This window comes from Lithobates pipiens, unplaced genomic scaffold (genome assembly GCF_037356315.1).
Source record: "Lithobates pipiens isolate NorthernLeopardFrog02 unplaced genomic scaffold, aLitPip1_a1.2 Scaffold_16, whole genome shotgun sequence".
NCBI classification, from domain to species: Eukaryota; Metazoa; Chordata; class Amphibia; order Anura; family Ranidae; genus Lithobates; species Lithobates pipiens.
Window position 1 is genome coordinate 144,267,371 of NW_027507748.1, and position 15,002 is coordinate 144,282,372.

Here is a 15,002-nt window from a genome sequence, read left to right on the forward strand (position 1 = left end):
TAGAACGGTCCCTTTCTATATGGGGGGGGGGGAAGTAATTTAAAACTACTCGCGGCTATAATTAATTATCAGGTCCCGGCAATGCAGATAAAAGTCATTGGAAAAAAAACGCCATGGGATCCCCCCAGTCCATTACCAGGCCATTTGAGTCTGGTATGAATATTAAGGGGAATCCCAAACCAAAGTAAAAAAAAAAAATATTGCATGGGGGTCCCCTCAAATTCTATACCAGGCCCTTCAGGTCTGGTATGGATATTAAGGGGAACCCTGCACCAATTTATTATTTTTTTTAACCACTTTGTGCACGCTCTATAGGCAAAAGACAGCTACAGAGCGGACGCTATCTGCTGGGAGGGCATCCCTGGATGTCCTCCCATTTACTTCCCCTCTGCGTGCCACTGTTGGCACACATCGGGGAAGTTTTGTATTGGCCGTGTCCCTCGGACACAGCCAATCACAGATCGTGCTAAATGGCCAATCACAGCGGCCATTTAGCACTCAATCGGCCTGTCCAATGAGAGGCATATGAGATCATCTCTCATCGCCGGCTCCCCTCACACAGCCAGCGTGTGAGGAGGGAGAGCTTCCGTGCTGCAGCTGCAGCGTCAGTGAAAACACACACACATACAGAGTAAAAAACACACACACACACATGCCCACCTGTCCCCAGTACCACCTATCAGTGCAACCTGTCCCCAGTGCCACCTATCAGTGTCACCTGTCCCCAGTGCCACGTATTAGTGCCATCTGTCATCAGTGTCAGGTGTCATCAGTGCCACGTATTAGTACCATCTGTCATCAGTGTCACGTGCCATCAGTGCCACGTATCGGTGCCATGTCAGTGTCACGTGTCATTGTCCTGGTGCTCCAGGGCCTTCAAAAGTGTAATGGGTAGTCAACAAGTTAGTGTAATTTATGCTCCTAGAACACGTGATGGAGCTCCCTGCATGTTGGGTCTCTCTGTGTCCAGGCTGTGAAAAAGTCACACACATGTGGTATCGAAATACTCAGGAAGAGTAGCAGAATGTATTTTGGGGAATTATTTGTAGTATACACATGCCATGTGAGAGAAATGACCTATTACAATGACAATTTTGTGGGGAAAAAAAATAAACAAAAAAATCTTAATTTTGCAAAGAATTGTGGGAAAAAATGACAACACCAAAAACCTCACTATGCCTCTTACTAAATACCTTGGAATGTCTTCTTTCCAAATAGGGGTCATTTGGGGGGTATTTGTACCTTTCCCCTTATCCAAGCACGCAACCTCGCAAGCTGCAGGAAAATAGGGGGGGGCGAGAGATCGCTCCCCCCTCCTGAACCATACCAGGCCACATGCCCTCAACATGGGGAGGGTGCTTTTGGGGTAGCCTCCCAAAGCACCTTGTCCCCATGTTGATGGGGATAAGGGCCTCATCCCCACAACCCTTGCCCGGTGGTTGTGATGGTCTGCGGGCAGGGGGCCTATCAGAATCTGGAAGCTCCCTTTTAACAAGAGGACCCCCAGATCCCGCCCCCCCCTTTGAAATGGGGGAGGGGGTGTTCGGCTCATCCCTAGTAACCAGCTCGGTTTACAAAGGTTCGTTTTTGCCAGACCAATCTGTTAAAATTCTACAAGGAAGTGAGCTTCCATCTAGATAGGGGGAGGTCTGTGGATGTGGTATAGCTGGATTTTGTAAAAGCATTCGATACAGTTCCCCATAGAAACTTAACCACTTAAGGACCAGACCGCCTCCTTCTCTTTTTTTTTTTTTTTTTTTTTTTTTAAATGTGGTGTTTACAAGATAAAAATTGCTAGAAAATTACTTGGAACCCCCAATTTTTTTTTTTTTTTTTTTTTATTGTGAAAAATGTTACGCAGCGTAAATTTATACTTAACATGTCACGCTTCAAAATTGCGCCTGCTCGTGGAATGGCGACAAACTTTTACCCTTAAAAATCTCCATAGACGACATTTAAAAAATTCTACATGTTGCATGTTTTGAGTTAGAGGAGGTCTAGGTCTAGCGTTCTACCAATTGTGGCTATACTCCACATGTGGTTTGCACACCGTTTTCATATGCAGGCGCTACTCGCGTATGCGTTCGATTGTGCATGCAAGCTCAGTGGGAAGGGGTACGTTAAAAAAAAATATATATATATTATTTTACCTTTTTTATTTTTACACGGTTTAAAAAAATAAATAAAAAAATTGTCACTTTTATTTTTATTACAAGGAATGTAAACATCCCTTATAAGATCTCATATTTACACTAAACTGCAATAAAACAAAATTGTCATTTAAAAAAAAAGATTTAAAAGAAATGGCCCTTTTAAGAGCTATGGGCGGAAGTGACTTTTTGACATCGCTTCCGCCCTGCAGTGTCATGGAGACGGGTGGGGTCCATCTTCCCCTCACTCGTCTCCATGCACAGCCAGTGAGAGAACCGGATTGGCTCCGCCGCAGAAACCACTTTTATCTTGTAGCCGACCACCGGTCGAACACAGGGATACAGGGGTTATGACAGCTAGCTGCTGCCATAACGATATCCGTCCTCAAAGTGAGGATGTATATCGGCGGTCGGCAAGTGGTTAATCTACAAGTTGAGGTCTCTTTGCATGAACCATAAAGATGTTCTTGGATAGAAAACTGGTTACAGGGGCGCATCCAAAGGCTGGTGATAAATAACGTGTACTCAGACTGGTCTGGAGTGGTATGTGGGGTACCCCAAGGCTCCGTCTTGGGACCAATTCTGTTTAATTTATTCATTAATGATAGAGGTTTGGATAAATGGCTCAATCTCCATTTTTTGCACATGACATAAAAATAAACAGGTCAATAACTTCACAGCAAGATATAGACTGTTTACAAAAAAGACCTGTACAAAATAATGGAGTGGGCAACTAGATGACAAATGTTTAATGTGGGGAAATGTAAGGTAATGCACTAGGGGTGGCTAAAAACATAAATGCAAACTACTCACTAGGGGGAGAACCTCTGGGGGAATCAAGAATGGAGAAAGATCTGGGGGTCCTAGTAAATGATAGACTGAGCAATAGCATGTAATGATGAGCTGCTGCTACCAAAGCCGGCAGAATATTCACATGAATAAAGGGAATATACTCCAGAGATCAAACTATAATCCTGCCATTTTATAAAACTCTAGTTGGGCCACATCTGGAGTATTCCGTTCAGCTGGGGAGAAGAGACGCTTGAGAGGGCATATGATAGCGATTTACAGATGCCTTAATGGTGATACCAGCATAGGAGAAAAGCTATTCAGTCTCAGGGTGTGTAAGATGGCACAGGGCCACACAATGAGATTGGAGGAGAAGAGGTTTAACTTAAAGCTACGCAGAGGTTTGTTCACTGTTGGGACAATAAGAATGTGGAACTCTGTAATATTTAAAGAAAAATTTGTGATTTTGCACTTTCCCGTTTTATTTCATCAACCCCCATGTGTCCACCTGCTTATTCTGTAATGTATGTGATACTCACTGTAGTTAAAATCGCTTTTGTAGGTTTTAAAATTAAAAAAGAGTTCCTTACGAAGTCGGAGAAACTTTACAGATCAAAGCCAGTATATTTGGGCCCAAGCATGAGTCAGAATTTGGAATCCATCAACGAGTGGGTCAGCAATGCAACAAAGGGAAAGATCACAGACTTTCTCTCGAACATCTCGGAAAAAGTTGTACTAATACTTCTCAATGCCATACATTTCAAAGGTAAAAGCATCTGTATGCTATTGTCTGTCTGTCTTCTTTTTTTTGTTTTGTTTTTCTATTTTTGTTTTTTTTGTTTTTTTATGTGATGCTGTCTGTTTTTGTGAAGTAGAGCGTTTTATACCCCCATAGTATAGGGTTGCCAGAACTTGGTGTTGCAGACAGTCCAGGGTTAGAGGTCTGACCATTGTTGTTGTATCATCCCTATCAATACAGAGCTCTAGGACTGTACAGCTCTATACATTTCTTATAGAAGGAATATAATTATTTTAAGGTTTGATGAAGTATTTCTTATTGGCCGTACTGGAAGAAGTCCATCCAGCGCCCAGGGCAAGGATCTCATAACTGTGCACCCTGCTACTAATGCATGATGTAGAATGGGTGAACCACTATGTATCAAATCTATTACCCCTTGCTCAGGTACATGGTTGGCATGTAGGGTACACTACACATATGTGGCTATTCATTTGCCTTCCAGCAACTAGAACTTGGTTACACATGTACTGTGTTTTTCTTGTCAACTGTCGGTGGAAGGGGTGAGAGTGGGTTTAGTAAGTACAGTGCAACAGCAGTAGCTGCAAAGCTGTCAGGAGTGTCTAGCGCTCCTGCTCCTTATTCCAGCATCCTGGTTTTGGCTATGGCATTCTCTCCGTCTTTGTCCACCTGCAAGGTGATTGATGTGGTCAGTCTCTGGGTGGAAACCAAACCTGTTATAAGCAAGCCAAACCTTGTGAGTGTGTAATTCCTGATCAAGCCCCCTGTCTGTCTTGCTCTTTGTTGGATTCCCCTGTGTATGACCTTGTACCAGATTTTGGACTATTCCCTGAACTCTGCCTGCCTTTTTACCCAGATTGTCATAGAACCACTTTGCCTGTCTGCCAACCACAAGTACCTGTTTGCTTCACTCAGGTTGCATTTGCTTTGGTGTGGTAGCCAGGCACTATAGCATTGTGTATAAAACCTGGAGGCAACCGAGTACCGGTAGGCCTGCTTGCCTTATAGGAAAGGGGGCTGTAGTAGGAAACTAGTTACAGGAGCATACTCAGACTAGTCTGGAGTGGTAAGTGGGGTACCAAGGCTCCGTCTTGGGACCAATTCTGTTTGATTTATTCATTAATGACATAGGATTGGATAAATGGCTCAATCTCCATTTTTTGCGGAGGACACAAAAGCAGGGCAATCACTTCACAGCTAGATAGAAATTTTACAAAAAAGATCTGAACAAAATAATGGAGTGTGCAACTAAATGACAAATGAGGTTCAATGTGAGGAAATGTAAGGTAATGCACTTGGGGGGGGGGGGGGTAATGCACTCTGTGCGTGTAAACATACCTCCAGCAGGAACGCAGGAGCCATAGCCCAAAGATGACCCGCCCGATTGTTTTTCTGCCCCCCCCATATATTTTCCAACCTTAATAATAGTTGTATGCTATACTTTAAGCTTAAGCCAAACTCCTCTGGTTCTGAAGCACAGCGGGTTGACCTGATTATTACATGGTTGCAGGGGGATCCCCAGTCTTGGACTTTTAGTCTCCCTGCAGATGACCCAGCCAGAGGGTCAGTTGAAGCCTTTTTCAAGGCCTTAGGTTTACTCTATGATGATCCTGATGGTGCCCACTTAGCTGAAACTAACCTTAGGTTATTACTTCAGGGTAAATGCACCGCTGAATAATAATGTTCTGATTACCGTCACTGGGCTTATCAGACTCCATCAGACTGCTTGGTACACTACCCTGAACCAAAGTCATTGAATGAAGCCAAGTATTCATCAGTAAAGACAGGTGTTTACGAGGAAAGGCGAACAGAGAGGTTTCTTTGCCCCTCAGTACACATCTACTTCTCCTTCATCAACCCTTCCAGAGCCCTCTCCAACCTCTCCTGCAAGATGAGCCTCTGGGGAAAAGGCTAGAAGATTCCAGGGACTCTGCTTCTACTGTGGCAACCACGGCCAATTTGTCACCAGCTGCCCTAATAAGCCGAGAAACACCAAGAGTCTAGTGCAGGTGGGATCTGCTTCTATAGGCTATACCGTGTCAATTTCCCTCAGATATAAACTATTTGTTCCTGCACAACTTAGTTCTACCACGTTTTCTCATTACCTCTCGACTTTCATAGATTCTGGTGCTGCTAGCAATTTTTGATCGGAACCTAGCACACTGTCTACAGATTCCCATGACTAAGGTGCACAAACCCTTTTCAGTTTTAGCTTTTAAACTTTTCCTTGTTCATGGGCCTGGTCACTGTAGTGATTGAAATGATATTTCTATATACTGGCAAAGACCAGCTAGGTATAATTACAGCAATTACCACACTTATGAAACCCGCTCAGCACTGCAGTTCTGAGGAGACGGCTTCTTTCTGAATACAAGAAGAAATGAGTCAAAGTTGATGTTCAAAGCTTATCTGGTTTAATTCTGGGCAGGTATACAACTTATATACGCTATTATTAGCCAATCATTGCATAGAACATGTGTGTGGTTAATACAGAGGTGTACATTACATATCATTACATGTCATTAATTTTGCCATCTGCTTTCATGACTCAGTGATGAGTCTTGCTTCCCTATGTCCCTATGTCATGTTTGGGGTGGTCCAGACATATTGAGACACAATTTCTTTATTTAGACAGTACAGAATAAAACTGCTTATGCAAGCTATATTTTCTTATATGTATGCTTTATAGAAAACTGCTACAGTCTGTAAATACAGAACTTAAACTAACTAGCAGATTAACCCAAGTTAATCTTATATGAACTTAAAAAGATGAAGTGACTCCGGTTCAGCCATATCACAACAATCCCCTCTTTAAGTCATGAAATCAAATCAGAACATGACTTATTTCTTCTCATTGTGACATACTCGTCCTGATGACCACAGTAAAAGTTAATATACATTCTATTAGCGGCAGCTGGGTCGGAAGGTCAAGTACCTCGTGAAATCATGCACATAATAAACTTGAAACAGGCATATAAAAGTAATAGCATAAGCAAAATCAGTACAACAAACATAGCAATATCCTTAATCCAGGATCCAGCATTGAAACCAAACCCCCCCATGTTACCCAGGGGGCTCCCAAGCAATTATTTTGCCTTTTCATCATGTCAATACCCCCTTAGGCTCCTGAGGGGAACCATGCCCAGGTCATGTTCTTTTCCAGAAACAATGACCCAAAATAACTGTTTAAGGGGGCATCTAGGATGAACACTAGCCTTGAGCAAGTGACGTTCCCCACTGTCCCAGAGAATCGCCTTTATCGGAAACCAATGAGGCCAAGTAACACCATCCCTTGGAATCATTCAGAATCCATGGATGGCATGTTCTTCCACAACAAATGTACATACTGTTGCCCAAGGCCAGTGGCTGTCTGCTTAAGGACCTGTCGGGCACCTTCAGAGAATCCTGCAAGGGCAAGCTGTGAAAGTAGCTTAGCCATCTCAGTATGGGGGTCAGAGATATGCATGAAGTGTGATGTAGGGCACGATCTAAGGTGTCAAACACTGTGGAGTTCCTGTAGACTCTGAATACACATCCCCTCTATGTCCAATGATTGTGTTATTAATGGTGTTATCGGGTGGGCCACATATAACCTTAAGGCTCCCCCTAGAACACAGAGGCTTGTAGATGACATGTGAACCAATACATATATAATACAGTGCCTATGCCAGCATCCCTTCAAACAGTATACACTGAAATGGTCGAGCATGTCCTGGGCATACTACAACAACAATCCCAATATGACCCCTGACCCTCACCCAGACCACCTTCTAAACATGCAAAAACAGAAAACAACAAACATATAATCTCAGCTGCATAGCAATTGTCCATGGAATGCAAAAGGGAGGAATGGGTGTGACAGTCCATAGAAACAAGTGGGAGGGGCATGACAGCCTTTAGGCCAAATAAAAATAGTCCCAAAGAAAAGCTCAAAAAGAAAAGTCTTCTCAGTCACCAGCTCTTCAGCAAGGACACACTGCACCTAAATGTGGAGGGTGCAAATCTGCTGGGAGCAAAGATGGCTGACAAGTTGGGGGGGGGGGGGTCCAGAGGTAAAGATAGTCAGCACAGAACAAATTCCAGAGGGTATTATTGGGGGATTGGTGGTAGGTTACCTAAACCTGAGGTAAGTACAGTAACAAGTACCATTTTCAACCTCAGAACACCCAATAAGGAGATGTATGTGACCGGTCTAAACTACGTGGCATGTTCGCCAATGCCAGGAGTCTGGTGGACAAAATGGGTGAACTAGAGCTGTTATTGTACAAGGAGAATTTCGATTTTGTAGGAATTTCAGCGGTTTTAACAGCTCTCATGATTGGCTGGGAAGCATTCAAGGGTATTCCCTAAAATTGCAGGGATAGAGAGGGTAAAAAAGGGGAAGGGGTGTGCCTGTATATCAAAAATTATGTACAAGTGAATGTGAGAGACTACCTCAATAGCAAGGGAGGAGGTGAAATCCCTATGGGTAGAGCTACAAAGGGAGGAAATTAAGAGAAAAGTAATACTGGGAGTATGCTATAGACCCCCCTAACCAGAGGGAGGAGGGGGAGTTGGACCTCCTATGACAATTTGGATTAGCCACAATGATGGGAAGTGTCATTATAATGGGGGATTTTAATTATCCACACATAGACTGGCCGGAAGGAACAGCACATTCATCTAAAGCTCGCCATTTCCTAAATATCTTGTAGTACAATTTCAAGGGTCAGATGGTAGATGCACCAACTGAAAACAAAGCGTTACTAAATCTACTAATTACCAACAATACAGACCTGATCACTGATGTGGATACAGGGCAATTTAGAAAATGGCCATTACAGGTAAATTAGTTTCAGTATAAATAAAACAAATAGGAAACCTAAGGGGAATACAAAGACACTGAATTTCAAAAGAGTCAACGTCCCTAAACTACGATCCTTTCTAGATGGCACTAAATGGGATAAATTTTTAGGAACACTGAGGAAAAATGGGTATGCTTTAAGAGCATATTAAATAAGCGTATTAGCAAGGGCATCCCAATGGGAAATACATTTAAAAGAGCTAATAAAAGTCCTGGACGGCTTAACTCCAACCTAAAAATGCATGCAAGAGCAAAGGAGAAGGCCTTCAAAAAAATACAAGGCTGAGGGATCATCATCAGCTTTCCAACTGGACAAAGAACGCAACAAGAAATGCGAGGGTGCAATCAGGGCTGCTAAGATAAACATGAAAGGCACATAGCGGGGGAGAGTAAAAAAAAAAATTCAAGAAATTCTTTACATATATAAATGATAAGAAAGGGAGGTCAGATCATATTGGTCCCATAAAGAATGATGAAGGGAATCTGGTTTCCAAGGATGGAGAGATGGAGAAGGTATTGAATTTATTCTAGTCCTCAGCCTTCACAAGGGAAACGGGAGGCTTCAGTAACCAAAACTGCAATGTTTATCCTCATGACACATCACAGGATGCTCCCTCATGGCTAACAGAGGATAGAATTAGAAATGGACTTGAAAAACTTAACATCAATAAGTTACCGGGACCAGATGGCTTGCACCTCAGGGTCCTTAAGGAACATTGTTTCTAATTTTTACGAACAGTCTACCGACTGGAATGGTACCAGCTGATTGGAGAAAAGCCAATGTAGCACCAATATTTAAAAAAGGGCCAATATGCATCTCTGGGAATTACAGACCAGTTAGCCTAACCTCAATAGTATGCAAGATCTTGGAGGGGATAAGGCAGTACATACAAGATTTTAGTAGTGAAACCGGTATCCGCAGTAATCAGCATAGATTCATGAAGAATCGTTCTTGCCAAACCAATCTATTAAACTTCTATGAGGAGGTAAGCTGCCATCTAGATAAAGGAAGGCTCGTAGACGTGGGTGTATCTGGATTTTGCAAAGGCATTTGATACAGTTCCCCATACACTCTTACTGTACAAACTAAGGTCTGTCGGCATGGACCATAGGGTAAGTACATGGATTGAAAACTGAGTATTTGTGGAAGATGCAAAGCTAAGCAGGGCAATAATTTCTCTGCAGGATGTGGAAACCTTACAAGAAAATCTGAACAAATGTGGTGGGCAACTACATGACAAATGAGGTTTAATGTAGAAAAATGTAAAATAATGCATTTGGGTGGCAAAAATATGAATGCAATCTACTCACTAGGGGGAGAACCTCTGGGGCAATCTAGGATGGAGAAGGACCTGGGGGTCCTAGTAGATGATAGGATCAGTGGTCGCATGCAATGCCAAGCTGCTGCAAGCAAAGCAAATAGAATATTGACATGCATTAAAAAGGGGATTAACTCCAAAGATAAAATAATTCTCCAACTCTACAAGACTCTGGTCAGGCTGCACCTGGAGTATGCCATCCAGTTGTGGACACCAGTCCTCAGGAAGGATGCGCTGGAACTGGAGAGAGCCTAGAGAAGGGCAACAAAGCTAATAAAGGGACTGGAGGACCTTGGTTATGAGGAAAGGTTGCGAGCACTGAAATTCTGGAGAAGAGATGCTTGAGAGGGGAAATGATTTCAATGCACAAATATCATACAGGTGACAATAGTGATGAAACTTTTCTGTGAAAGGGAATTTAAAGACACGCGGCCATTCACTAAAATTAGAAGAGAAGTGGTTTAACCTTAAACTGCGTAGAGTTATTTACTGTAAGAGCGGTAAGGATATGGAATTCTCTTCCATAGGCAGTGGTTTCAGCAGGGAGTATCGATAATTTCAAAAAACTATTAGGCACCCGAATGACCACAACATACAGGGATATACAATGTAATACTGACATAAAAGCACACACAGGTTGGACTTTTTTCAACCTCGCCTACTATGTAACTATGATCATGACAATGTTTTCCAAGTATGACTCCAGTTTGCATAACCATTTGCCTTTTTATATGACTCTGTTAATGCAAAAGACACTGACAAGTTTATTGAATTCTCTACAGGCCACTTCTTCACCCAATTGCCACAATCCAAATCTTTTCCACCTAGAAGCCAAACTTACCCGCTGTCTCGCAGCCTTGATCGGTTTTAAAACTTTGACGTTTCACAATATTTTACATCCAGCACAAGTAATGGGGGGGCCTTTTCTTCTGACCTTTTGGACTCTGTTTTAGAGGCTCAGTCTTGTGTTCTGCCCAATCTACTTCCTTGAAAGCTGTTTGTTCCCCCCTTTGCAAAACTTGTGCTCACTCTAAGCCCTCAGAAGTCAAGCCCCCTGGATTACTCCTACCTGTGCCTGTCCCTAAACTCTTGGACCCACATCAAGGCTAACTTGTCCTCAAGTTCCGCTGGCTCTACACCTGGCAATGCGGTCCAGTCAGCCTCTACATCAGTTATTCTGGTCCAGATTGAGCCTCCTTGCTTTTTCTTATTCAGAACTTTCTGCAACCTGGCCTCACCCTACTGCTACTATATACACTCAAACCTGTCTAAGAAATTCAACCCATCCTTTGGATTGACTGCCTCATTTGGCCAGGTGGGGTTTTCAACCTTTTCTTTCAAGCCTCTTTGCAATCTGCTTGTGTTTCAGCTATCCGACTTGACTCTTGTGACACATCACCTGCTGACCAACCCAGCTTTGCGGATCCCCTGACCTCTGCCCAGATTGATGATCCTGTGCTGGATGTCCAGCTTGTCTTTAAAGGTCTGAGGGGCCCCCCTCGGGGGGGGGGGGGGGGCTGGTTAATGTCGGGAGCATATAGCACTCCTTCTCCTCATTCCAGCATCCTGCTTTTGGCTATGGCATTCTCCCAACCAAACCTGTTATAAGAAAGCCAAATCTTCAGTCTCATGCTTGTGATGATACATGTGTAATCCCTGATCAAGCCCTTCTGTCTTGCTTTGCTTGTTGGATTTCCCGGTGTATGACCTTGGACCAGGTTTTGGACTAATCTGTGAACTCGGCCTGCCTTTTTTACCTGGACTGTCATGGAATCACTTTGCCTGTCTGCCAACCACAAGTACCTGTTAGCTTTGCTCAGTTTGTACCTGCCCTGGTGTAGTAGCCAGGCACTATAGCAGGTATATGCAATTAGCGGGCCTCCAGCTGTTGCAAAACTACAAGTCTCATCATGCCTCTGCCTCTGGGTGTCATGCTTGTGGCTGTCTTGCTATACATCATGGGACTTGTAGTTCTGCAACAGCTAGAGGTCTGTTAATTGCATATCTCTGCACTATAGCATTATGTATAAGACCTGAGGGCGACCGAGTACCGGTAGGTCTGCTTACCTTCTGGGAAAGGGGCTGTTATAGGTGAAGAACACAGTTGCCAGTTATAGTGTCTGACCACCTGCATTGAGAAAGACGTGACATAAGCAGACCTAAAAAGCTTCTGGTTGCCAGCCACTGTTCTAGAGCATGCTGAGAGGTGGTGACCCATTTTACCACATTGCCTAGGGCGGCTTCCCGCCTGGCCAACCTTTTTGTCCTGGTATTGCTTTTTGGACACTATATATGAGAAATTTTGAGGTCCATGGAAAGAGCTTAGGAGTTGGAGTGCAAGAAGTGAGGGAGACCCAGTACAGAGACCTTTAGACAAGCTTGTCTGTTTTTGCACAAAAGTCTATACATGAGTGTGAGCTTCTTATAGTATCCCCACAACAAGAAATTACATTTCAAAAGGAAGGCATGGATTTATAGCTTCCTAGAGTTTTTGAAGACATTCGTAACTCTTAATGCTGGCAAACTACACAACACTATGATCTTTCAATAGAACAATTGTTGCAATAAGAGTCATATTTTCCATATTAAGTTGCACTTACTGAGTGGTTCAGTCAATAAAAGGCATTTTTCATCAGAAATCCTCAGTCTTGACAGAAAATCCAGCTGGCTTCCACCAAAATGATCATCCTTGTTGTGTTTGAACACTTTGTGAAAAGGATTTGAAATTGATTATTTATCATTATATGTATGGCCAACATATCAGTTTGGTAAGGTGGCCAGATAAACGACCTGTGTCTTCAGAATTTGGGCTTGTGTTGATGATGAGGTTGATACAAGTCTGAGACACTTCAGAATTTACTGACTGGTGAATTTGACGAAAAGCCTGTTGGGTAGCAACTGAGCCATATGTTTTGAGCACTGTATAGGCCACAGACTTCTATCTAATTACACATTCCCCTGTGTATTTATTGTATGTGGGTCATGCATGAATTTGTCTGGATAACTGCCTCCAGTAATCCCATGTATAGCACTATTAAAACTGGGAGAGAAAGAGGATAGAGGAAGTCATGACTAGGGTACAACATACTGTGACTTACTCCCCTTTTACCAAAATTATTTTACCACTGCTACGCCCCCTTATATTTTTATATACCCCAGAAACTGAGACCACACCAAACTGGAGTAAAACATGGCCGTAGCAGCCAATTATCTTTATTATAAAATTATTCAAAATAATTAGCATAAATAACATAAATTAACCAATCTAAACTCAGGTATTAAGGCACTTCCTCCATTAAATTCCTCCCGTTGGTCTGTGCTAAGATAAACCCACCAACCACCATCATAAAGCCATCCGACACTGCGGTACCCAACTCTAATAGACCTCAAGCTGACAAACTAGCTCAGAGGCCAAATCCTGACCGCAGTGCACCTGATCCCAACTTCAGCTAAAACCACTGTTGGCTGTATCACCACTGACAGGTACTATACCACCGATGGGTCCCGCACTCTTCCATCACTGGGGTAAATCTTTCATCCGCACAGACCAACACCATGCCACAGCACGCAAGGGCAAAGCCTTACCCTTGCGCGCCCTGCCACACCCTCAACGCTCTCTGAACTCCATCCTGGATACCCAGGGACCATAAATCCGTCCCCACATCATTGAGGTGCACCCCATCCTACCCACCATGTCTGACCACACTATGATCATTCGTGGAAAAACACAGCGGAGCTGCCAAAAATCTAATTTTATTTCCTTCACCAAATCCAACATGGTCTTCACAGCCAAATCGTTGCCCCCCCACGTGCAAAACCAGCACATCCGGGGGGCCGTCTAAGTGTGCGAACCTATGTACATCAGCCACCGCCCGACCCCACAGCATGCCCGGCACACCTAACCACCGGATAACAGCATCCTGACGGGAAAAACCGAGCTGACGGCCGTCCGGACGAGCATCACCCCTTCTGGCCCCCCAACAAACATATGAGTGGCCAACTATCCACACCAATCCCTGTCGTCCGCCTGTGAGAAAAGGAAGAGAAGAAAAACATAACCCAAACGTCAATAACTAAACGGTACATCAAAAGTACCCATAAGCCCCTAACGAAGTTACACAAACAATAAATGGGGGCGAACATACGACAGAAAACGCTTGGATTCCCATCTCCCGATCCGCTTCACAGCCGCCTCGTCCAATCCCCACCTGACTGCCTCCGTCGCCGCCCCAATGCGGAAGGAATGTGAGGAAAATCTCTGATCCCCCAAACCCAACGCTACAAGGCACCGCTTAAAAACAGCCGAAAATTGGAACTTCGAGAGGGACCGGCCATCCTGATGCACCAAAAAAGAGCCACCCACGGTCGGGCGTACGCTCAGGAAGTTGCGCACTAACGCAATAGGGCACAAGGGAGATCCGGGCAGCGCAAACACCTGCACTGATCGTCCCCTGCCCCGCTGATCAGTCTTTGACCGGCTCACCACAATGGATAGCCGGTCCCCCTCACATACCACTTCAGACATCCCCAGACCCCCCTGTCGCGTCCGCGACGGGCTCACCAATTCGCTAACCCTCAACGCCCCGAAGAATGCCAACGCAAACGCCGCCCTGAACAAGGCCACCTCGTAAGGTGAAGAACAGATCCCAGACAACTGCACCAACAATTTCCCCAAAAGCTCAAATGAAACCGGGCGCCTGGTATCCCTACTGGGATGAGAGCTCCTGTAACCCTTCATAGCCTGTCTAACCCAAAAATCCTTCGTCCCATCTGGTAAACCCCTCAACTTTAACCAAAACGCCAGCCCAGCCAACTTCCGATTAAGCCCGGCCACAGACACTCCCAACTCAAAATTCCTGGAAACAAAATAAATCACCAGCAAACGCAAGTCCTGCTCCTCCTGCCCCACTGAAACCTGCCATACAAGATCATCCCACTCCGCCCACACTTTGCTGTATGCTGACCACGTAGACTCGCTCACCGACCGTCTGATCCAGCCGGCTACTCTTCCAAAGCAATCCTCCACAGCCTTTCTGGACAAGGAACCCCGCGTTCCTCCGCCTCTGGTGCAAACTCCCGAAACTTGTCCCACTGGAAGCGAGACAAAGCATCAGCGATAACGTTCTCCACCCCGGAAGATGTAC

The 15,002-nt window shown here is 44.3% G+C and overlaps 1 protein-coding gene across 1 annotated transcript in view; it reads left to right on the forward strand.

Moving 5' to 3' along the window:
• Window positions 1-15,002, forward strand: part of SERPINF2 (serpin family F member 2) — a 101,101-nt gene that overhangs the window by 73,359 nt on the left and 12,740 nt on the right. Inside the window, exon 5 of the mRNA XM_077480570.1 lies at window positions 3,502-3,705. Coding sequence (XP_077336696.1) covers window positions 3,502-3,705 — 204 coding nt within the window. The remainder of the gene's footprint in view (window positions 1-3,501; window positions 3,706-15,002) is intronic.